Source organism: Meleagris gallopavo, chromosome 1 (assembly GCF_000146605.3).
Source record: "Meleagris gallopavo isolate NT-WF06-2002-E0010 breed Aviagen turkey brand Nicholas breeding stock chromosome 1, Turkey_5.1, whole genome shotgun sequence".
NCBI lineage: Eukaryota > Metazoa > Chordata > Aves > Galliformes > Phasianidae > Meleagris > Meleagris gallopavo.
The window spans coordinates 162,612,211-162,637,628 of NC_015011.2; the positions used below are offsets into that span (position 1 = coordinate 162,612,211).

Consider the following 25,418-nt stretch of genomic DNA (forward strand, 5'->3'; position numbering starts at 1 on the left):
GACTGACTCAGTGATTATCCTCTCTTTTCTTCTGCAATTTCAGCAAGCTGCAATCATCCCAGATGCGGCTTCCTTCCCTTCCATCCTCTTGTTGACTACATAATAGAGGAGGAAGAGACTAATCAGGGAAAGGCTGTGTTCTCCTTAGCTTCTGGCAATCAGTTTTGCTCAGTGCAATCTTAACAGCCATTGCTAGAGCAAAGGGGCTTATTATTTTGAGCTTGGGATAATATTCCATGAAAATATATTGTGGAAAACCTGCTTGTAATGTATTTGGTCCTTGGTGAGTTAACTTCCGTAGAGAAGTAGAGAAGCTTGTTACTGAAATTGATGCAAGAGTCTTTGCTGATACCTACTGTTTGCAGGAAATTTAGCCAGCTCACAAAAACCAAGGCCACTTCAAAGTCTGTGAGAAATTTCTCTAACCAGGTTATTATATTTAGTGGGTATATCTTCTCTAATAATGGCTCAGTGGGATAGAAATCTGAATCTTTAGCTGTCTTAAATTAATAAGGTTAAGATTGAATGGTAGCTGTCTGTAAAACAGTTGAAAGAAAGCTTATGGGTTTTGCACTCTGTTAATTGGTACCCAGGATGTTGTGTTGCATTCAGGAGAGAGGCAGGAAATTAATAATACAGAATCCTTCTCTCTCAAGCACTGTCATTTGATGTAATAATCAGGCTGGCACATAAATTGTCTGAACAGTGACAGTTGCATTTTGTGTAACTGTAATTGAGCATGCATCTTCTTGTTCTTCAGACCCATTCAAAAAGTCCTTCATCAAAAGACAGCGTATGCAGGCATATACATCCAGAGCTTTCACATAATTATTCCAGGGAACTATAAGTTAAATTGTTAAAGTCATACAGTCCACAGACATAGGATTGATGGGAAGGAGTACTGGGGAGTGTTTATGCAATGTTATGTTCACAATATGACTTCTTAATGTAGGCAGACTTACTGAACGACTGTAAAGTTAAGTTTCTAGAAATCTAGCACATTATTTTGTTTGGCAGATTATTTAAATGTAACCTTATCCAGTAAGCAGTTGTGTCCAATCTAGGAGGATGCTTGTCATAATTTGTTACACAGCTCACCATATTGTAGGAGGGTTCTGCTTAAATGAAATGCTCCCTGTCAAGTTAGATCAGAATGTCTAAGGTACAATGCTAGTGCTTAATTGTCTGACAGAAGCTGCCTGTCAGTATTAGGATATGGTTAAAACATTAAAAACTCCATTGATAATATTTGGTGCTGTTCGGAACTGTCCACCTCATGGCAGAGAAAATTTTGGTCAGAGATGGTGCTGAAGGCTTTTGCTTCATTTAGAAATAAATAACTCAAAGTGTTGGTTTTTGAACTAAAATCTGTCATCTTAAAAATCACAGTGTTCTTAAGACCACAAAGAAATTTGGAATCAATAGACCCACAGTTTACAATTCGGAGGAAAATGGAGCAGATGAGAGAAGAGAGAGAGCTTGTTGAACAGCTGCGTGAGGTACGTAAGTGTTGGTAGAACTGTGCTGATCTAACATTTTTCATTTTCGTTGGGAAAGTTGCATAATCAGGAAAATATTAAAAAAAAAACAAAAACCCAACAGATGAGACAATATTACTTTTGTAAATAATGTGGGTGAGGCCATTCTTGAAGCACTTTATTCTGATTTGATATTTGTACTTCAGAAAAGGTTTTTGTAAATGGGAAATTATTGTGTGTGTTGCCTGAGTGATATACAGTTAAAGAGCATTCCATGTGCTGGTAGAATTAACAGCTTATATAACTTCCTCAGAAAAGATGAAGTGATCACTTGAGAGAGAATGATATCTATAAAGCATTTCCTAACAACTGGAGAAGTCTTCAATCTGGCAAGTAAAAGGCATAATGAAAGTTAGACACATACAGGCATTTTTTGAATCACGTAATGAATGCTGGAAGTAAGGTTGATTTTTGTCGCTTGAAGGGTGCACACTCAACAGTTTTGAGGTGCTAAGTGGAACAAGTCTGCTGCTGTAGTACAGCTGATTTTGAAAAAGTGCAATTTCAATGATGACAAAAAACAGGATAGAATTGGTCTGCTAACAAAGTCTCAAATTAATTCTAATAAAAAACTGTGAATTCCATTCAACAGAAACGTGTATTTTTCAGTGATGGCAAAGAAGACCTTTTCACTATTAGAAAACTTTCAGGCATGGCTTCTTTCAAGTCTACATTTAGCTATATTGTATCTTGTAGTCCTTTCAAAAGTTCAATTTTACAGAGGACTTCATGTAACAGCATTACTCCAAATCTGCAGGAACTAGAAACTGGCAACAGAATTGTTGTAGATGGGCTGTACTCATCATAAAAATGCACCCTAAACTTTATGGAACAGTCTCCCAACAAGCAAGTCAGTGTTTTAAGAGAAGAAAATTTTAATTTATTAATGTGTATAAAACTGTTTGTAGCATGCTTGCCAGTTCTCTCATAAATGCCAGATGGGGGAGCATGTCATGTGCAATCATAGGTTTTGTTTTGACTTTGGATTTAGAAACCATCTTTGGTACATGGGAAATATGCAGAAAGTTGCACATAAAGAATTTGAAACGTTTTTCTAAATCTGCTGCAAATTACTTTATTTTGCAATATCAGATTCTTTTTAATTGGAATTTGACTTGAAAGAGAATTCTTGGATATGTGTTATATCTGAATGTTTTGTCTTGTATCGTGTATCGTTTCATCTCTCTAACTCTTCATAAGTAGTTTTCAGATTACTGGAGAATAATTACCTTGTACTCTCTGCTCACAGTGTAATTCTGATTCAAAGTACTGCTGATAAAGTTTGTTATGATTGAGTGGAAGTCCTGCTGGAAGAAAGCACCCATGTATAGTGCAATCACATTACTAATTATTTGGGTATATATATGTATGTATATGTATGTATATAAAAATAAATGCAAATTATGACAGCAGCATTGGAAAGGTAGACTTCTTTAACGAAGTTTACTTACTTCAGCAACCAACATAGGCTAGAGGGGCTTTGTAGTTGTTTAATAATTAGTTACATAACAAATGGGATTACCAGTAAACCAAAACTGCTTACTTATCCAGCAGCATGGGAAATTAGGAGAAGATATGTGCTTTTTCTTTCTTTATTTGTTTCTCTGTTGAAGATGTGTACATGATCTTTATTTGCAGAACATTGAAACAAGACTAAAGATATGTTTGCCTGAGGACTTGGGGTCTGCTCTCATGGATGGTGTAGTTCTCTGCCATTTAGTAAATCACATTCGACCTCGGTCAGTAGGAAGTATTCATGTACCTTCACCAGCAGTAGTAAGTTGAAGGTTTCTTGTGTTTTTCTTTGCTTCTGTAAGGGAGGGTTGTTTGAAAAAAAGAAAAGATCCCTCACAAAACTTACTCATTTAATGTGAAATGATACTTGGTTACATAAATTGTAACACAAAATGAGTTTCCAAGAAGACAGATGTTAAGAAAAAACATTTTCTGAGACGGTCTAATCAAGTTTCTTTTACTGTCACTTGGTTTAAATTACTTCTGCTAAATCTTTGGTGAAGGTATGACATTGCCAAAATACACAAAACTGAGTTCCTGGTGTAAAATCTTGAAGTTCTGTTGCTGACTTGAATTATTATCTGCAATAATAAATATTTTAAAACCATTTTCATTTTTTTTCAGCTTTATATCGATGATATTCTCTTACTAGAAACAGCTTTCAAATTACTTGAGCCTTGGAAATTAGTCCTTTAAAATCCCTGTTATGTTATTGTGAATTCTAGGTTTATATGGGTATTTAGTAGTTACTCTTTTTTCATGTCTTGTATTTAACAAGTAAAATAATGATTTGGGTGCTATTTTGCTTTTTTTTTCTTTTTTTACTAACATGATATTTCTGTAAGTACTGGAAAGATAGTCCCTAGAGAGAGAAATTTTAAACAGTAACAGGAAATTTCTTCTTCAGACATGAAAATTGTGTATAGCTACTTCATATTTGTGAGTACATCAAACGTGAAAAAATGTGAAAGCTATTACACTGAGATCTGTTCCCCTTAATGTACATTGAAATGTGTCATGACTTTAATTTCTATCCAGAAGAATAAATGTGTTCTGTCACAGAGCATGAGGTTTTAGAACCTCACAAGCTGGAGATAAATAAGTAGAGACTTAAATGTGTTGATGATTTACTAAATAAAAGCACATAGTATCCACAGCTTTCATACTGTGATTGTATGTTTTTATAAAGAGGGTGGGAGGAAAAAAAAAAGGCTGAGTAGAATTATATGCTTTGTTTTCAGGAGAAATATAATGGAAATGGTGCATCAGTACAGTAACAAAAAAGATAAATTTATTGACTGAATGAATTTATTGACTTCTTTTGCCATAATGTATTTTTTTTCCTGTTTCTGCAGCCTAAACTTAGCATGGCCAAATGCAGGAGAAATGTTGAAAATTTCCTGGATGCATGTAGAAAGCTGGGGATACCAGAGGTAATTTAATTGTCTACCATTTCCAGATGATAGAAAATGGAAAGTGTGAATTTCTTAAAGTTGAAGGATAGCTTTATGAAATAGCAATTTTCAACAATAAAGATATCTTGATTCCATTTTTTAAATTGTATGATTTAATGCTGCTTTAGTGCATTTAAGTGTTTGATGCTACAGCATTTAAGAATGCAAATTTTGTCTTGAATTTGTAATTTAGTATTATCCCCAGCACAGCCTTATGTTTGCACTAAGGAATATGGCAAATGGGTAAGAAAATAAGAAGGCTGTAATTAAGCACAAGTTTACTGATTTTTCTGTAACTACATTTTTACCTACTGCTTTTAAAAGATGGGCTTCATTCTTTTTAACTGATGATTTTTCCTTTTTTACCATGTGACATACTCAATAGTATTTACTGTGAAAGTGACTAATAACACACTCATGTACTGAAACACTTCTGCAGTGATGGGAAGAAAACCATTCTGTGTGTTAAGGATGGAATGGACCTGTGAGTAAGGTTGTCCTATATGTATATAAGTTGTGGAAATAGGGAAATTGCAGAGCATGGTGTTTTCTGCTTTCCATTTAAGGATAGTAGCATTCACTGGGTAATCTGTTCTCAAATTAATAAGGAAAAATGCCCTTCTAAATAAAGTAGTGAATTATGGAGTTTCACTGGGAATTGTTCAAAGATTCTTTTGTGGTCTAGAAGCATGCTTTAAAAAAAATTGGTTTAAAATATTGGATCCTGAAAATAATGTAGAAGTGGTTTACAACGTCTTTTTAATTGAAAATGTGAAAATTGCATGATGTAGTTCCTCTTTTTTTTTTGCATACATATGGCACTATGATTAAGACTGAATGCTTTTTAGCCTATATTTCAATATATTGAAATATATATATAATATATATTATATTAATAATATATAAATAATATATATATAATATATTGAATATATTTCAATATATTTCAATTGCTGGAATAGAAGGACATTCTGACTGTCTTCCTCCTCTGCCACCTCTTTGGGAACAGATGATACTGCAAAGATTTCACACTGGAAAAGAATTCCAGTTTTATTTATATTTTATCTACATTTTAGCACTTCATTTGGAGGAAATCAGAAGTAACAGTTCATTTTTGCTATTTGTAGGAATTTTGAGGAGGAGACTTAACCTTACAACTCTAGGGAATGATTCATAATTAGTGTGATGAATTCAGTGTTACGGGCTGGCCTCTAAGCTGTCATTAGGTAATTTATGATGTTAGAACTATTTAAAATTTCTTAAAATTTCGTTTCAAAGAAGATGAAGAATAATAAGTTCAAAATCTCAGTGCTGGGGGTTATGGACAAAGTAGGTATGGAGTGTTTGTTAATCTGCCCTATTGTCGTGTGATACCTTGCAAATTATTGAGTGAATTAGAATTCATGTCGGGTTCTTTTCCTGGGAAAGAAAAGGCCGAGAGCAGTTGTTGTGAAGAGTTCTTTCAAAAACAGAAGTAAAACAGAAAATTTTAGAAATCTTTGCACCCCTTATCATTGAAAGGTAAGCCAACTACAACAATATATATTTTTTAAATTAATTCATAGAATCACAGAATGGCCTGGGTTGAAAAGGACCACAATGATCATTTAGTTTCAACCCCCTGCTATGTGCAGGGTCACCAACCACCAGACCAGGCTGCCCAGAGCCACATCCAGCCTGGCCTTGAATGCCTCCAGGGATGGGGCATCCACAACCTCCTTGGGCAACCTGTTCCAGTGCGTCACCACCCTCTGTGTGAAAAACTTCCTCCTAATATCTAACCTGAACCTCTCCTGTCTCAGTTTAAAGCCATTCCCCCTTGTTCTATCACTATTCACTTTCGTTAACAGTTCTGGATCTCTATAAATAAACTTTCTGGAAACGCACCTTTGTTTTCTGTAAATAGGCATTTTTCATGTATTTATTGCTCTGCTTTAAAACTCGCATTAAAATTAATGTAGAATTTTTGAAATTTTGGGGGAGTATTTTATTAAAGCTTTTTTTTGTTGCACAGAACCTTAAGTAAAGGATCAGATCTTATCAATATGATTTATAAACTATCCATCCTTATGAATCTAAAGAAGCATTACCTTCTCTTGAGGGAAAAACTAATTCACTTAAATGCTAAGTGAACTGCTTGCAATTGTAAATTTATGATAGTTGTGTAAGTACTCTGAGGACATACTTGATTCAGTGCTGGTAATTGGCAAATATATGTTTGCCACATATTGTGAAAATCCATTGTGTTCCAGAACTAGGTGGTAGATAACAGAATGTTTCTGTGTGCTGGAGGGAAGGGAATAAGGAATATAAAGTTGTATGCCAGCTGGCAGGAAGCTTTTGAAGAGCTGCTGATGGTATGTTTACTGCTGCTTCACCTAGCTACCTCTGAACAGTGCAGCAAAAGGAATCAGTGAATCCTTCCCCTTTTCTGGAAAATATCTTATTTGGAGTAATGTTTTGCTGATGGATCCCAATACTGACAGGTTTTTTTGGTAATACTTAGGTTTAATTCTCAGGAATTAGCTTGAAAATACTGCTGGACTTTTTGTTTGCTTTTTGAATATTTAAAATTGTCATAGTCTAGTTGTTTACCTATGGAATGGAGTAAAGCACACACTGTTTCATTAACTCCACAGCTTTAGAATAATATACTATCAAATTATGTAAAAAGCAATCCAGAAATCAGCAACAGTAGTTACTGTGCTGATGTGCATGGTGTCTTAGACTCCATTGTTTTTAGCATTCGATTCTTGTGTTAGAATTGCTCTCTCAGAAAGATTTTCTGGCAAACTTTTCTGCTAGGGCATCCAGATCCAGGTGAGTCATGATGAGCTTCAGGGATTGACATCTTGACCAAAGTCACAAAAACAGAATAAAGGAATGAGAGCTTCTCTGTATAATGACCACGTATGTAGATGATTCTAGGATTACTTGTGCCAGCTGATACAGCAAATCTGTTAATTACTGGAGGAGATTAATGGGTCACTCATTGTGTGCAGAGGGATGTTTTAAGGGTATGACCGACCCTTTAATAAGCAACTAAATAGCATGGTTCTTATTGCACAAGTCAGCTAATAAAAGAGTGAGAATAGCAAGTAGGGCAAGTAGAATATGTCCAATTTTGCCACTTTTTTCCTCTAGGGCCTTTTTGATTTCCAAGGTATCATAAAGCTTTGTAAGCTATCATTTTTGGAAACAAAAAATTGTTCTTGATATGAGGAAGTGGTAGTGGCAGATAAGCATCTGAAATCCTGAAGACAATATATTATGCAGTGCCCATGAACTACAAGCTTACTTACTAAGAAAAGTATGAAAGAAAACTGTATTTTACACTGCTGACTAAAAACTGTGGAATTGCCTAATCTCTTCTTTAACAACTGTAGAATGGCAGATTCCTGATTTTTGGCTGATACTGGATTACATAAGCAATTGGAAGCAATGTGGCAAGTAGGAGTGCCTGTCCTTTCAGAATGATGTGCTGTATGTGCTGGGAATGGATTGTTAGTGTCATGTGAACCCACTAGTGACACCAACTGTATTGCTTACCATGACCACCTGTACTGCACCTACCATCTCATACTTTCTGGGATTCCAAAATAAAGCTATTTTTTAGCTTTATTTATATCTTTGCACATTTATAAGCATGTTCTCTGAAGTTTCAAAAGTCCCGATTCTAATGCAGTTCTGTTCTTACTGACACCTTATCTTGGATGCATTAAAAGTGATCAGGAGAGTCTGAATTACTCTAACATGAGTATACATGTAATGTAATGAAAATATTGAGGTCTCTATTTGGGAGAATACTACTGTAATATAAAACTAGCAACAGGCACAACAATATGACAGTATTCATATACATTTGTTAATTAGAAGAAGAAATTCTCATCTAATTGTTCACGCACATTCTGAAAATGTAGTGCCATTTTTGACCATTTCCACATTAGAATCTGTATTTATTTTGATAGCAAAGTAGACTATTCTAATCTACATATCAGTAATATAATTTAGGATTAGTTTTCATTCCTCCTAGATGTCATTCGTACTAATCCATTTTCTTAGGCGCTTTCATTGATATTAACAAAAGTTTGTATTCAAGGCAGAAGAGCAGCTGAGCTATGGTGGGCTAAATAATGCTTTACTACAAGTGAAACTTAGACAAAAACAAAGCTGTAAGTGCAAAGTCTTACTTGAAACGCAAAAATTGTGCAAGTTTTGGTATGCATTTTTACTAATTGTCAGTTAGTGAACAAGTATGGTGTATCAGAAGTAGGACTTTCTAAACATCTTGTCAAAAAAGAAATTCAACAAATTACTTTCAGTGTTTGTGAACCAGATGGAGAAGCTATCTTTCTTTCTACATAGACACAAATTATTTCTTACAATCAGCAGTTTGCACCAGTGTAATATTTTAACAGTGCGGACATTTGAGATTCTTTTAATGCTTTATGGGACGACTTTACTTCAAAGAAATTAAGTAGAGGAGTTACTTTTAAGAAAAAGTAAGACAGGCTTTCCTTACACATACACAGCTTATGAATCTTATGTAGTTTGAAGCAAAGATAGGCATGGGTTATCATGATTAATATTACAATAGTAATTTCTCTTGATAAAACATGGTGATAAATACTTTCACAGCTGGCTATTACAGTAGATTTACTGAGCTCCTGCGTTCCAGCATGTTAATAGTGGTGAGCAGCATTTAGTAAGACATACAGCTATTTCTTAGGTGGAAATAGGAGTCTTCTGCAATGTTTCCCAAGCTTTCAGTCAGCTATTTGGACTACACATATTGAACGGATAGGAGTGATGGTAAGAAATTGCTTTTTTGATATAAAATAACCTCATGAAGACTCGAGTTACAAAAGACTTCACTGTGACCATTTTTGGGACTTCAGAATCCTGCAGATGAGGTTATTACTGCATCTCATCTCTTCTGAAAACCAATTCCACTTTGCTACGTCAGCCAAAATTTTTCTCAACATGGCTGATTTGTGTCAGTGTAGGAATTACTGATTAAGTAAAACAATCGGGGAGAAAACAGTAGCTTGTTTTGTATGCTAAAATTGGCAAAGCAAAATAAAACAATCAGCCAGAATGTCTAGAGCTTTATCTTCTACTCATCTATTGGTAGTTCATCTAGTAATCACACTTCTCGTTTTAATGCAAGGTATGTTTTCATTGCTGCTTATGTTTCTCTTCTGATCAATTTACATAATCAGTTACTTTTCCATAGTTTCATCATGAGACATCCATGGCGGTACAGTAAGTTCTGTCAGGTAGGACACCTTTCTCCACCCTTTCATTCTTTGCTTGATAATGAATGCTATTTGCCCTACAGTACAGACTTAAGTGGCTCAGTATTCCAGTTGCAGTATTTAAATCCTAATTATGAGATTCCTTCATTTGTGTTTTGAGTACAGTGCATAGGCACTACGGACTTCATTCTTTCATCTAGTTCTGAAAACTTACCCTTGTTTTTTTTATTAGGATCAAAATCTTGGGGAGTTGGTTCTGAAATGTGCATATCTGTTTCCACAGTCACTGCAGGAGCATGTAGAATGAGAGTGGTTTCTGCACACAAACAGCTGGTTGTGCTTTTGTTGTTCACTCCTTTCTTTCTGTGTTTATTCTGCATGCATGATTTTGGCAGCTGTCTGATATAACCATGTAGCATCTTGGACTTGACAAGTCAGTCCATAAATGTAATGGTTAAGTGAGTAAGTCTTTTTAGTTCTTACTAGTTGATTTCAGTCTCTTAAATGAGAAGGACAATGCTTGAGGTGGGTGGATGGTTGCTTATTTGTTTGCCTTTGGGTGGGGGTTGCACTGAAGTAAATATCACGTATTTTTTAACTATCTCTTGATATCGTATTTGAGTTTGGTATTCTCATTTCACTACATGTGTAAAAGTATGGTAACTTCTAGAGTTGCGTTACAGAAGTTTAAAATGCATGTATGTTTTAGCTAAGGTGAGAGTGTGACAGCTAATTATTAATTGTTGCAGGACACAAATATAAGCAACAATGATCAGAAATTCCTAAGGCTTTCACAGGTATCACTGAATTTCACTAAAGCACCACATGACAATTTCATAGGAAGTTTTTTCAGCACGTGTTGGCTGTTTTTGTATGCTTTGGCATCTCCTGTATATTTCTCAGTGTGTTAATTTCTGGGTAGCAAATTCTTAACTCTTTGTTTTAAAAAATAAAAAATCAACCTATTACCAACTCTCATTCCCTAACTCCAGAATTACTTCCTTCTTCATTTGACTGCAGTAGAGACTGTTTTCAGATATCGTTGGTTTTTTTTTGATTTTCCTTCCTGACAAAAACTCAAAAAAAACCTCATTTTAAAGTTTCTGAAGATTTTACAGAAGTAAGAGTTTGAAGTGTCTTAGGTATTTCTTTTGGAGTATGTTTGTGGCAGATATGAAGTGAGTCTCATATGTCATTTTGAATGAAAGCAGTGTTTACTGGGCTTATTAGTGTCTTTAGTGGGAGTGCGATGCATTATTACATGGTCAATGAATTGTTTGTTTAAACTGAAATTAGTTTTTCTGATAAGCAGCTTACAGACATAGATGTTGAATGCAGTACTAGACCTCTCTCACTTTTAAACAAGATTGGCATGTTTTGTTCTATCTTTGAGGTTTCATCCTTAAAAAACAAAGCAAAAGCCAAATATAACTGCATTAGCATTTAATATTGCTCTAAATAATATTACTGTTAAGAAATACCAACCTTGTGCTAGGCAGTGTTTGTCCCCTTCCATGTGTCAGCTGGCCTAAGTAATATTAAAGTTTTAAAGTTTCACTTATTTCCATTTTCACTAATCAATTTTCAGGATAGAAAAGCTTTTAAAATATTTTAAGGGTTAATAAACACCACAGTCCTCCTAAACATAATCTTTTTCCTTACCTGTATATTTTCTTTCATAAAAACTGACTTTCATTGATAGTAAATTCTCCTTTGCATTGGAAAATGGTATAGTATTTTAGATTGCTGCATTTTGAAAGTACAAGTTGTTGTTTGGGTTGGTGTAATATTAAATATTTTGTGTATCAGTATTATTTTTGCATATAATGCTTCATTTTGTATAGCTAGCTTAAGATACTTCATGAAGTCAATGGTTCTTTGCAAAAAGAATATAGAAGTTTAACTTGCTAATACATTTTCTAAATGCTAGTTAAAGAATGTAGTGTCTAATTCTTCAGCTTAGAAACTTTACTAAACTTAATGATAGTCAGTCAATGATGTTCCCAGTTTTCATCTCGGGGTATCATTTTAAAGTGATATTTGATTACCAGATTCTAGGTTGTATGTTATGTTAGAGAATATTACATACTTCTAACAGTTAAGTATTTTTTTCCCTGAGATTTCATGCTGCTGCTGCTGCTTGTACTTTTAACAGCTTTCTAACCCACTGTCTGCTATTGTATAAGTGAGATTTTACAGCTGATTTCATGTAAGCATTCAAGGCATACAGCGAAAAGTGTTGTAGATCCCATTGGAATAAATGGATCACATAAACCCTCCCACACCTCTGGGCATAATTTTGGAAGAGTTTGAAGGGCTGAGCTCTTCTAACTTGACTTTCTGATATAGTACTGTAGCCTCATTATATAGAGGAAACCAAAGAAAGCCGGGGTGCCTAGCAACTAAGGCAATATTAGGAAAAAACTATTCCTACATGTTTATGCTAGAATATTGTGATAATTGATCAATATCTTTATATTTTTGTATTTTTAATTTTATGCACTGTTTTTTTCTGTTCTAATGGCTGCCCTTCGGGATAGGCTGACCTCTGCTCTCCGTATGACATCCTGCAGTCGGATATTCGTCACATTCGAAAGACTGTTGACACTCTGCTCGCCCTCGGGGAGAAACCCCCACAATCAACTTCTACCTTTCGCTCCTGGGATCTATTAGGCTTTTGTCTTTTCCACATACTTTTTGTAGTCTTGATGTTTATAACTTATCACTGGAATGTGCTAACAGCATAACCTGTTCGCATGTGCACACAAACTTTCTGCTTTGTCTCTGACAAATTACAGGTACTTAATTTCCTTCCTTTGTCTTACAAAATTCTCCTTTTTCCTTCGCTTCCCTTCCTTGTAATATCTCTGTTAATCTCTTGAAATAAGGGAGAGAGGGATTAGCATCATGAACTGATCTGAAGGCAAGTCCTATCTCTTTCCCCCACTCCAGCTCAAGTTTAAGAACTTACATACCTCTTTATAGTTCATGTTGCCTAGACTATACACTGAATGTTGTAAAGCATTGAAACAACTCTTATTCCACTTTTGAATAGGTGTATATCAAGCTAAACAGAGCCAATCCTTTCTAGGAAAAGACAGGTACGCTTTTGTGAAAGGCATTCAGAAGAATTTGTGAAAATCCAAGAATGCTACAGATATTGAAGCAACTGAGGTGGCAGTTCAGCAGATGATAGTATTTTCTGAGCTGCTGCCAATTATCTAAACATGCATTATATTGAAGAGCACTTAACGGTAATTTGAATGATAGTTCTCTGTTTTAAATCCTTTCGTTTAACAAAGAGCACTGTAATTTTAAAGATGATTGATCATCTCTATTGTTCTGATTAAATTCCATACTGGAGTAGTTATTTTCCTACTTATATTTTGTTTTCCTCCAGATTCCATGGAATAATCTTCTTCCTCTGTCTCACAAAGCAGAATTTATCTGCTTTAAAACACTTGAAGATGACTGTAAATTAGTACTGGGCATGAGGAACACCTCATATGCAAGGCACTTTACAATATTTTAGAATGAAGATCACAAAAGATGGTGTGACACAATATGATTGAGAATAAACTGTTAGATTCCTTTATCTGTCATTCTTATGTGTGACATCAAGCAAGTTTTGTCACTTACCTTGTCTCTGTTTCATCACCTGTGAAACTGCTGGTAATGTTTGTTTGTCTGACAAGTGTAGTAAACACAATGTACATAGGAAAATTGATTGTCTAGGAAGAGTTTAGATTTTCCTTCCTAGGAGATTTTAAAGAATAAGGTTAGACACGCTGGTCAGGAAGCCTTTTGGTATCTTTGAACTCTGCCTATGGTTAGAGCACTGGACTGAATGACTTCCATTTCCCTTCCAGTTCTGTTTTCTGTTAATTTATTTGTAAAACTTGAATAAGACAAGTACTAATTTTATTTTCTATCAACATGAAATACACAAATGGAAAGTGACTATAGGCATAGTGAGACTTGAAAATTATAAAGCCTCAAGTATAGACCCATATTTACTACTGCTAGATGCTACTGATGAAATTCTAGTTCAGTGTCGAGCTAGCTACCAAAGCATCTCAGTTTTGTGGCTGTAAATAAATATATTTATTTCTCACTGGCTATTATATCCAAAAATTACCACCTCACTTTTAGGAGATAATTAGCATAAGAAATTGTATGCTACAGATTATTCTGGTACAATGATTATGATTTAAGGCTACATTATAAATACTCTAATTCCTTAGATGTTTGTAAAAGTGTATTAAAAAGCTTCTAAATGCAGTTCTATTCCAGTGTTCTTGGCTTTAATATGAGTGTGTGTGTGTGTGTATGTGTGTGCACATATGAAGGGTGAAGTGTGTAGTTAGGTTCTGTAAGTTGGAAAAATTACTTTCAGACAACAGACACTAAGCCCTTTATAAAATCAGCTCTACCAGCTTCAGTGCATATGTATAACGATTCCATTAGTGGCTTCTGTGACTTGGCACAAATTCAGTTAATTCTTGTAGGTTCTTAATTCCTGTAGGAACTTTGCTAGTTGTTTTGAGTGCATAGCTATGGACTTGTGCCCTCATCCTGTGCAGACCTGTCTTCTAACTGTGCACTTAGTGATTCCAATAGCAGACACTCAGTTAAGAGTCTGACTCTTTCAGAAGGTCTTGGTTTTGTCTTGTTCCAACAGTTGTAGCTTTTCATGAAACTGAGAGAGTGACATAAATCACTCGGAAGCTATTAATGTATGATTACTTATAATCCAGTGTATGTATTTGAGGCAAAGTCGATGTCTTCTGTAGGGCTGGATTTTTACCTGTGCCCTGTGTGGTAAACAGGTCTCCTGTTAATGCTTTGTGTTGTGCGTTTCCTATGTAGAACCAATCCATATGCATGAGTATATTTTAACATTTTTTGGAATGAGAAAGTGGCAAAAGTTTTTGCTACTGTCCTGTAGTTTGTATCTGTGTTGCTGTCTAGTATTAAATGGCTATTCACAGTGCTCAGGAGGTTGGTGAGAAAAATAACAGATCAGTCTTGTAAAGGTGTGTCATCTTAGTCAACTGCTTGTGTGCTTGTGATGTATGACTCTCAAACTTATCCAAAGTCTGAACTGTACATATGCTTACCATGCAGACAGTTGTCTTTAACTTGGAGTACATTTTGTCACTTTTCTCAGCCTTAACTATGTACAGCAATTAAAGTGTATCATTACAAGCAATATTTGGAGTTACGGAGTTGAAGCCATCTTGAACCTGACTGTGAAAGATGTCCATTGCTCTGTGACAAGCACAGCCATATATACTGTACACAAAGGCTACCTGTTTTTCTGTGTTTTTCCTAGTCGTTATTGATAACGCTTCAAAATACACACAGATCTTAAAGGGAAATAGGCAGTAGAATATATCCTTACATTTCATTAAGAGTGAATATAGTAATGTTTCTCAAAATATTTGTAAAATGTAGTAAAGGTATGAAAAATGCCAGTATTTTCCTCCCTGAAGACAATAATTCTATTAAACAGGGAGGTGGAAGCTACAGCAGGTGTCTAGTCTAACGGACTCTTTGATAAAAGTCAGAGTCCTACTTCTGTGCTATTCTTCCTGTGGTGTTATATTCAGGAAACCAGGAGTTCTGCTGGCTGGTGATTCTTCACCTCTTAGGAGATCCCAGTATTGAAATGTTGTTATATAGAGCTTATGTTTACAGTCAGTCGCATGACTAAGGGGATAACTTTGGGCTTTAAAACAACCTAGGCTGTTGTTCAACGTCACATTCGTTCACCACTGACATGAATTACATTCCACCTTGTGTTTTCCCCATTCTGTTGTGTTTGTTTGTTTGTTTTCCTTGCAGTGGTCATGGTCATCAGAAATTTTCAAACTGTGATTTCATCATAAGTTTATCTGCTCAGATCTGTACTATACCCACTGTATTAATTACTTTTAGATCCTCTGGAGATCATCACATCCTTAGTGCAGTAAAGTAATAAATACAAATTCTAATGGAGTAATTTTATATGCATGCAGGTAAAATATGTTTTGCACTGGATTACAGCTGGGATTTTGATGTGAGGATTTGGCTTTGTTTTCCCTTGATCCAGCAAAAAGATAAATATGTTCAAGTGCAGTGTAGTAGATGTTCAAATGCCTTTTTTCTTTTCTTATCTATTAACAAGCTTTTACAGCCGCGATCTGTTTGTAGATCCTACCATGTTCCTAACACGTTCAGTGGAAGTGTGCACTTAATGTGAGTGGGAATTTGACTAGACCCGAGTAAATACATATTCAGTCCAGTCTTCTATTCCATAGACATCAGTAAGTTTTCTAATTGCTGTGTAATTGTTTTAACAAAAAGAACTACTTTTTATAATCTTACTCCTGTTACTACAAAAAATTAAAGCACTCTTATCTACAGGTTTAGAAAAAGTGGTAGACCAGGCTTTGTGCTCCATTGTCATTTCCAGCACATAATCTATGTAATGCAGAAAAGAGCAATATAAAAAAAATCAGGTAATGATCCATTCTACTTGGATGATACAAAACATTCTCATTCCTTCACTTCATCTCTTAGATTTTAATGTATATGGTTATGATATAACTGGTATCTCCCCTGTAAGTATACATTTTCTCTTACTGTTTAATGTGTGTCTGTCTTTAGTAAACTTCTAGAGTTTTCTGTTCCCTCCAGATTCAGGTCAATGTTTTCTTAATGTGTTAGAACAAAGCTATGAGGCATTTTGGCAAAATATATTGTCTACCTTAAAATTGTGTGGCTGAAGGCCAGAATTTGTAAAAGGGTCCAAAGCCATCATCTGCAAATGCAGTTTTGTAAATATTAGCAATTTATTGCATGTTCAGAAGATGCACATATTTAGATATCTCATTGGCTATAATTCTAACTACAGAATTGCAGCTATAGTAATGAAGTCCCGGGTTGTTGGTTTATTTGCGTTTTTGAATCTGGTCACAAGTGTATGATTCAACAAAACGTACTAATCTTTCCTTTGGAAATTAAAAGAAAAACTTGGTGAAATATACCTGCAGCCTGGATTACTGTGCTTTTTGATCTTCTGGTCTTTTCTGTTGTGTTTCAAATGGTAACTTCAGGACATTTGGGCATATACAGACATCAGTGAGACGTTAATGAAAATATATTTACAATTATATAATTTCATATTTATAGAATCATAGAATCAGAATGGCCTGGGTTGAAAAGGACCACAATGATCATCTCATTTCAACCCCCCTGCTATATGCAGGGTCACCAACAACCAGACCAGGCTGCCCAGAGCCACATCCAGCCTGGCCTTGAATGCCTTCAGGGATGGGGCATCCATATGCCTTCATCTAACAGAAATTCAAGACTTATGTTTTGACAGGTTTGCTTAAATGTAAGGCTTTCAGCAACTTTCCATTTCAGAGCAGTTGGCTTCAAGCATGAAATAATGAGCATTGCATGGAGTTATTTTTATTTAAAAAGAAAAAAAGCATACTTGGAGAAACTACACATTCCAATATTTCATTATTTTATGAGTATTTTATTTTTACCTGTTGATCTGAATTACATATTCTACACATCTGAGGAAGAACAGAATGTCTCTTGCCAAATTTGTAGGATTCCATTTCTCTATTTCTGTTTTTGCTAACATCAGGGCTCAGGGATATTTGTTATCATAGTATAAACAGTTCACTACTTGCCCTTCTGACATAACAGCAGCAATTACTTTCTTGATAATGAACTGCTCTGTCTGAGTTGTCAACTGTTTGCCCTGGCATTATCCAATTCAGACAGTTGCTTGACTTTCAAGGATCTGATGTCAAAGAAAATAGATGGGTATGTGTAAAGAGTCACGTACTCTGTAGTGTATTCTTTGCATATTCCCGTTTCAATTTTACCCTACTTAAATCAGAAGTTTTGTTCCAGGAGTAGAAAATTGCCTTGTCAGCACACATACACTTGTATGGTTGTGGGTATGCTCGTTGCGCTGTCTTTTGGTGTTGCTTTGTGCCTCAACCTGACTGCTGCCTCCTTTTCTGTTTGGATGGTTTGTTGTTTTTCATCTTTTGATGAGCTTGCTCTTTTGCTTCTTAGGAGTTTGAAAGTGTCTATTTAAAGTGGTTATGTATCTGTAGAAAATAAAGAAGCTTTTCTGTGCTTGTAGTGAGAAAATTTGTACCAAAAATTTGGGTCTACGTTTTATACTAGACAGAAGAGAGTGGATTGACTATGAGCCTTTTTCTCTGTGATCGTTTCTAAGCATTTTTAAACTGAGGATTAGTAGCAAATTCTTTTGCCTTTCTGGCTTTGTTCAGGAATGGTTTCAACGAGGGCATTTTTAGGAAAGGTGATTCATTTTCTGTATTGAAGTTCAGTGCTACTGTAAAATAGGCTGAAATCTTTTCAAAGGTAGTGGGAGATGAGTGAAGATGAGTCATGTAAAATCCTTGGAGACATGGGTGAGTTTTACTGGTTTATTTTCTCAGAATGACAAGTTTTGAGAGTTCTATCATCAGTGGCTTCCAGTGGTTGAAGGTATCACTGTGAAGGATAAGAGAGAAGAAAGCATGGGAAACATGCCACGCCACAGGGACAGTGGTTGAGTACAAGGTCTCAGACAACTGGGATCTTGACCCAGTGTCGTTGTTATGCAGAAAGTTGAATTCATTACATGAATTTCATCCTTAGTAAGATTCGATACTTCTCTGAGAAAAGTTAAATATGATAAGCTTGTGATTTAAAAGATAAGTGAGGCAGAGTTGGTGAAAGCTGTTTGCAAAGTTCTGAAGATAGTGGTTAGTGCTCAGACAAGCAAACTAATTAATGACAAAGATGTAGTTCTTCAGAAGTGGATGGTATAAGTTTTCACTGAGAGGTTTGGAAAGCTCATCATAGCAACACGCTTAAATAACTGCAGAATTATACAGTATAAACTGAACTCCATCTTCTTCCTAGAAAAGGAAAGGCTGTCATTTGTACATCTTTCAAGAACTAACGCAGAATGATGGATAATATAAAAAGTAACATGTCCTGAATCTTCTGACTCTTAGGGCATAGTCATGCAGTTCTAGTTGTTTGTAGACCTTTATAAGTAGTTTCCCTTGAGTGTATGCCTTGTAAATACGGCAGAGGGAGGGAGGTTGTTTTTATGCAAACTGGATTACTACAGTGTATTTAAAAGACAAAGATGATGCATTCTCTGTTAAAGGAGGAACATCTCTGTTGGATCAGATTGTGGGGTTTTTTTGGTTGTTTTTAATATGAAGCGAGGCATGAACTCCTTTCATGCTTTTAGTTAAAATATGTATATAATTGATTACAAAACAAGAAGTCTGTTTCTGATGCGAAAGAATGACAGATGAAAGAATAACTGTTAGAATGCTGCAAGGTATCAAAAAATGGCAAATTTAGAATTTCTTTTTTCTGAAGGAAACGTCCTTAACTCTGTTTTTTACAGCAAAATTGGCTTCAGTAGATAAATGTAGAATATTCTCAAACATAAATAACTAGCAAGGTAAGTTGTATTAGTTCTGGGTTTTTGGATTAAATCCCTGTCCTTCAGCCTTGTAACACTAAACTGTTGCCTGATTCAGCAGATATTAAATATGAATGCCTTTTAGCTAGAGAGGAAAACTAATGAAATACTGGCATGCTGTGTGCCACCAAATCTGAAATCTGACTCTGGTGTGCTTAGGCACTTGAAAGTCTAAAAGCAGAGAGAATAACTTTTCATTCCACGTGTCACTTGTATTCTCAATAAATGATAAATATTTTTTGAAAATTATCAGAGCCAGAGTATCTTAGGCTTTTCTTAGAACTTTATACTGAGACATTAGATTGGCAAAATATTTTTAGTAAATTTATACAGTTGAAGTAGAAATCTATTTTACCTTTTATTTGATATCATTATTTCTACCTTCTTCTGTAGTTACTCCAGCTAGGTTTCAGTTTAGGAGTTTGCATACTGAAAATATTGTCTTAAAATATCTTTATGTAGTTCTCCAGACAAAATACCTTCTTCCAGAGGAATAGAAGGTGAGAACCTTCTCTGAGAGTTTGCAAGTTTGCAGTATCTCAGTCACGGAAGGGTGAGCATGAATGAACTGCAGAATCAGTTTCTCGATTTAAGTGATCAATTTAGTGAAAGTTTGGAATAGGAATCTGAATGATTAATTAGAAAATTAGTGCATGATAGGAGCATTCCTTTGTGCTGACAGGACAAATAGCTCCATCAAAGAGGAGCATGGTAATAGAAGGTTGGTAATTTAAGTCCAAATCCAAAAGCTCAACCTAATCAATGTATGTGTTAACCCAGCATTTAGGAAGTTTAGCCCCAGAAGAGTGCTGCATCTTCCATGTAGATAAATAAATTTTATCTATCTATTGCAGACCTACTTAGCCAAACTCTTATAAAATTAATCTCTCTGACATTGTTTCTTTGGTCTGTATGTACAGAAAGTATTTGCTTGGTATTTTAGGCTACCATTGTAGAATCACAAAATTATTTTGGTAGAAGGGGCTTTAAAGACCATCTGGCCCCAACCCCCTGCCATGAGCAGTGCCACCCAGCAGCTGAAGCTGCCCAGGGCCCCATCCAACCTGGCCTTGAGCACCTCCAGGGATGGAGCATACACAGCTTCTCTGGGTAGCCTGTGCCACTGTCTTGCTGCTCTCATCATGAAAAAAATCTTCCTTATATCCAATCTAAATCTACCCACTTTTAGTTTTAAAGTCATTACTCCTTGTTCCATCTCTACGTATCCTTGTAAAAAGTTGCTCCTCATCTTTCCTGTACACTCCCCTTAGCTACTGGAAGGGCACTATGAGGTCTCCCCGGAGCCTTCTCTTCCCCTGGCTGAGCAAGCCCAACTCCCTTAACCTGTCTTCATAGGCGAGGTGCTCCAGCCCTCTGATCATCTTTGTGGGCCTCCTCCCGACCTGCTCCAACAGCTCCATGTCCTTCTTATGTTGAGGGCCCTGGAGCTCACTGGAGTACTGCAGGTGGAGCCTCATGAGAGAAGAGGCCAGCCCTTCAGCCTGCTTGCCATGCTTCTTTTGATGTGCCCCAAGATACAGTGAACCTTAACCCATGAACATTTTAAGGGAAAAACAGACGAACAAACAAACAAACAACAACAACAAAAAAAAAAACCAGCAACAAAAAAAGATGAATTTTGAACATTAAAAAAAAACCCAAAGCCTGGAACATACAGAAAACATAAATTTAAAAGTGAGCATAAAATACAAATAAATTAGTTATTAGTAGCAGATGTCACAGTTGTGGGGAAAAAAAAAATAAATGACTCTTTTCAGGTACTGTAGTTAATAAATAAATTTTGCAATTTTGTCTCTTAAGTAGGCTGTCTTAAGCTGCCCAACAGCCAGGAGTTGGAACAGATCTGTCTCAAACTAAACATGGATGCAGTTTGGAGAGGGCTCAAATGAAACCCTCTTCTTGATGAAGGGTTTATTAGCAATTACTGTGGAATTTTTCCTCTTAGAGGAAGAAAAATCTTTGTTGATGGATCTCCCTTTGAGATTTTGTTGTGGTCACAGCACAGTCCAGGGCAAAGTGGTTTCAGTTTTCAGTACGTGTGAGATGAAGAAGAACTGCTGTGAAATGGAGTTGGGCTGATATTGTGGTAGTGGGTGATCAGTTTTCCTCACCTCAGAATGGTCATCAGTTGGGTGCCTCACACGTCGTCACAGTTACCGTGTTGTGTCTTGGAATGGAAGTGAAAAGTGAGTTGGTAATATTTTCAGATTCTCTTTTGAATGGGTTGCAATGAAATTGACAAAAGGTTAAGAAAGCCAAGTGTTGGTCGTGCATGAAGGAGATCATGAGAAGAGATGTTGAAGAGATGAGTGATGTCTAAATTGGAGATATCTGTAGTGTACATAATGGGAAATGGAACAGATGATCATAGATTATATAGAGATAAAATAAGAGACTCTTAGCTGACATCTTTCACGTCACCAGAAGTGAAAATACTCAGTAGAAGACAGGCAGGCAATCACAGTGTAATCTCAGATGGATCCATAATTTTAGAAACTAGAAGTTTATTGAACAGCTAAAAGATTAGGTACTGAGAATATTAAAACAACCCTACATTTGTAAAACCAAAAAATCAGTATATGACTCTGCTGATGGTCATGTGTTGATGCTAGAGAAAGAACAGAGTAGATCACGTGTTGATTTTTCAAAATCAAAGTGGCCTAACATACAGCTTAGGGAGGGGCTTCATGAGCCAGATGTTGTATCCACATGTTTGTGTTTAATACTACTTTATTTTTCTCTGTGTTTTTGTCATCCCATTTACACTTTTGGCTTCCATGTTGTGACAATGAGTCTCAGAGTTGTAATTATGGTTTGTGGTGTAGTCATTTATTACGAACCTGGTGCCTGATTTCATAATCTCGTATATTTCATTAACATGAACACCCAGTTATGTTAAAAACTTTAAGATGGAGCCAGTCATGACAAAGCTGCCTCTCCACACAAGCCTTTCTGCAGTTATTCACTGTGGGATTTCCTTTTACCTGTAGGAGATGAAGTATGTATTATTTGACTGCCTGCTGATAGAATAGCCTGTGTGGACAGCTAGTAGGTTTTATCCTGGCCACAACTGCTGTGTCCTGATGGTAAATGAAGGTGATTCCTGGACATTTTAAAATAAACATCTAATTACTCAGAACAAATTGCTCCATCTGTTGAATGCACACCATTACACACACTTTTCTGCAAATGCTAATGGATGACTTCAAGGTTCACGTCCTGGGACCAAGACCTACCCTCCTACAGCTCAGCAGCAAAACTTCTTTTGACTGATAAAATCCAGCCTTCCATCCTCAAATAATGGCCAGATGCTTCATTATCTCACCTCATAAGCAAAAGCTCAGCGTGTACCTGGCAGCCTTCACTCTCAGTTAAGATGTTCACATTCTGTAATGACCACCAAACACGCTGCTTTCCTGGTAGGCCCAGAGCATGAACAGATTTCACGCTAATTCGTAGATCTAATGAGAACCAAATTGAGAGACTTTGTCAAAACCTGGGAAGTTCTTTTGAACTGCAGACAGAAAACGGTTCCTGCTTGTTGGGTGTTCGTGTGAAGCGAGGGTTTGCAACGAGTACTGAGTAACCTGATCTTTATCCTTTGTTTGTCTTTTTCTAGGAGAAGCTCTGCCTACCACATCACATCCTAGAAGAAAAGGGCTTGGTAAAAGTGAGCATAACAGTTCAAGCATTGCTAGATGTAACCACAGTGAAACAAGCTTTATTCACGTGAAACTACTCTCTCTGCTGTTACCAGCTCCACTGTGCCATCAAAGAATCAAATCACTGCCCGTCTTTACAGACTGCATTGAAAAAAAACAGTGCTCCAAGAGTATTCTGATACTTCTGATTTTAAAATCATCTTTGAGACTGTACACGTGCATCCAACTACAAACCAGAGACTAAAAGAAAACATTTTATAGAGCAAATTGGGGCCTCACTGCTTTTCTAGCTTGCTTTGTACAGTACTTACTGGAACAGCCACCTCTGCCACGTAAAAATGTGTGGAGTACACAGCTGTCTTGCAGCAAGATACCTTCGTATTATTAAACTAAGAATCCTCATAATCATTTTTGGAGGGAGGGAGAGTAAGTCAGACTTCTGCCACATCAGGTTTTTCTGCAGTTGTTTCGGGCTATTGCCTTTTAAAAATATCCAGACACAAAAATATTTATATAAATGTTATTTATTAGTGAGTTGTTATTCATCCTTTGGATGCAAAATGTAAATTAGGAAACTGTATTTTATTACTGCTTTTTTTGTGGTTAAACACTTTATTTTAATATAAATATTTAGTTATTTTTTATTCTACTAGGGGTGCAGTAGCTCTAGATCTCCATACATTGTATTTTCTAACTCCTAAGAGCAAAAGCAAACCAAGTAGGTGCTTCAGTTCAAAGAACAGCTAGCTGGAATGGCATTCTTTAATTTTCAATGTGTGGAACATCGATGAAAGTTTGTCTGCATTCCGTTTATTTCCTACATTCCAGCAGCACTTTTCCCCCCAACCCACACCCACACACACTTGATGCAATTGGCTGAAGCAGAGCACACCCATGACTTGTATATAGATGTTTAAAATAGGAAAGACGTAAACTTGAAAAATAAATGTGAATATTTTTGATTGCTTATTTTACTATGCACAAGACATTTAACTTTTGCCACAACAAAATGAACGATGTGCATTAGGATCGTGTGTCTTGAAATATGATTTTTGCACTGTAACTTGATTTTCTTTTAAAGACTACGGCACTACGGAACAAATAGAACAGAGCACAAGAAATGCTAACAGGTAGCCAAAAATTTTTTCTTCATTAATTAATTCCTTCAAGAGGAGATAAAATCGTTAATATTGCCAAGGGCAGTCTTACATCTGACCTTCCAGCTGCTGGCTGCAGTGCTTCTCCCCGCAGCCTCCACCGTTCAATGAGGTCATTGGGTTCCCCCTGAATCGAGCACAACGTTCTGTAGTGGGACTGGAGGTCCGATCCTACAAACATTCACGTCAGCAATAGGATAGAAGCTTCTCTTTCTTAGCACTACTTTACGTTTTTTGAAAAGATTTTTCAGGAGCATAATTTATTCTGAAAGCATCATCTTTAGATCCAGAAGTCCCAGCGCAGTTATTATCACAGTGTCTGGAACTTCCACTTTCCGTAGCTTGGACAGAGGCTGCAAGTGTGAGTTGGGTGGGCAGGGTAGGAGAGCTGCGTGTGGGGGAAGGTGAGCTGAGCCGCCAGCTCTGTGCTGCACAGGGGCTGTGGTTGGAAATATGCACCATGATGGAAATGAGGCGATGTGGTGGGAGAACAAACAGGAAGAGAACGTGGAGAAAACTGTTGTATAAGGACTTTCTGAAGGCACGATGCATACTTGTCACTACTGCACACCTAGGCTAAGTTACCTGCGTGTTTGCACTGATGCTGCAGTTCAAAACAGCTGTGCTCCAATAGCAGACTTTCAGTCTATAGTGCAGTATTTGAATGCAGGCTGTGCGTTGCAACACCACGGACTGCCAACGTCTGTACTGAGAGCAACTTGTTAGAGTGGGCCTACAGACACACACACAGTATGCATGGGATAGCAGTTACTTCAACCAAAGCAAAAGCATTTATGTTATAGAGGGAACGGCGACTTAAAATGGTAATTTGGATTGGCAGCTATAGCATATTGTTTCCTATCAAATGTACTGTGCACTTTACCGCTAAATTAAAATGTATTTTAATATTTTACAGAGCTGCACAAATATCTGTTTTGTCAAAAAGCACGAGCAATGTAAAGAAAAATAGGTTTTTGAGGTAGAGTTTATCACATTTTAAAAAGCATTCAAAGATTGATTATAAAATAGGAATATTGATTTCTGCATCTCGAGGGATAAAAATGCAGGTTTCCTGAGTATTTTTTTACAATGTATATATGGCAACATGAAGCTTTGTAATTATTATTTTGACAAATCTTGGTTTTTCATAATTAAAATTTTGTTTTCCTCCTGATAGTGTCTTTCAGTATTTGCTCAAAGTTGGCTGTAAATAGCTCTAGGTATTTTGTAATACGGCTTTTTTATGCAGTCTTAACCTGTATGACTAAAAAGAGGATCTTCATGAGT

The 25,418-nt window shown here is 36.2% G+C and overlaps 1 protein-coding gene across 2 annotated transcripts; it reads left to right on the forward strand.

Moving 5' to 3' along the window:
* Nucleotides 1-318: 318 nt before the first annotated feature.
* Nucleotides 319-25,305, forward strand: LOC104917501 (leucine-rich repeat and calponin homology domain-containing protein 1-like). 2 transcript variants are annotated; one of them, XR_796914.3, is made up of 5 exons: nucleotides 319-1,499; nucleotides 3,177-3,314; nucleotides 4,409-4,486; nucleotides 12,306-12,563; nucleotides 22,932-23,017. XR_796914.3 is itself a non-coding variant. In XM_010728822.3 (4 exons), exons 1-4 carry the CDS (start codon nucleotides 1,452-1,454, stop codon nucleotides 23,043-23,045), a joined length of 378 nt encoding a protein of 125 aa, XP_010727124.1. In that variant the 5' UTR covers nucleotides 1,348-1,451; the 3' UTR covers nucleotides 23,046-25,305. The 2 variants fall into 2 exon arrangements, 1 of the variants encoding a protein (XP_010727124.1); XM_010728822.3 differs by lacking the exon at nucleotides 12,306-12,563 and having other exon boundaries at nucleotides 1,348-1,499; nucleotides 22,932-25,305.
* Nucleotides 25,306-25,418: the final 113 nt, after the last annotated feature.

Excerpts from the sequence above, each read along its gene's own strand:
- LOC104917501 (XM_010728822.3), top strand. The coding sequence starts at position 1,452 with ATGGAGCAGATGAGAGAAGAGAGAGAGCTTGTTGAACAGCTGCGTGAG. Across the intron at positions 1,500-3,176 it reads TTGTTGAACAGCTGCGTGAG|AACATTGAAACAAGACTAAA; the intron begins GTACGTAAGTGT and ends CTTTATTTGCAG. Across the intron at positions 3,315-4,408 it reads ATGTACCTTCACCAGCAGTA|CCTAAACTTAGCATGGCCAA; the intron begins GTAAGTTGAAGG and ends CTGTTTCTGCAG.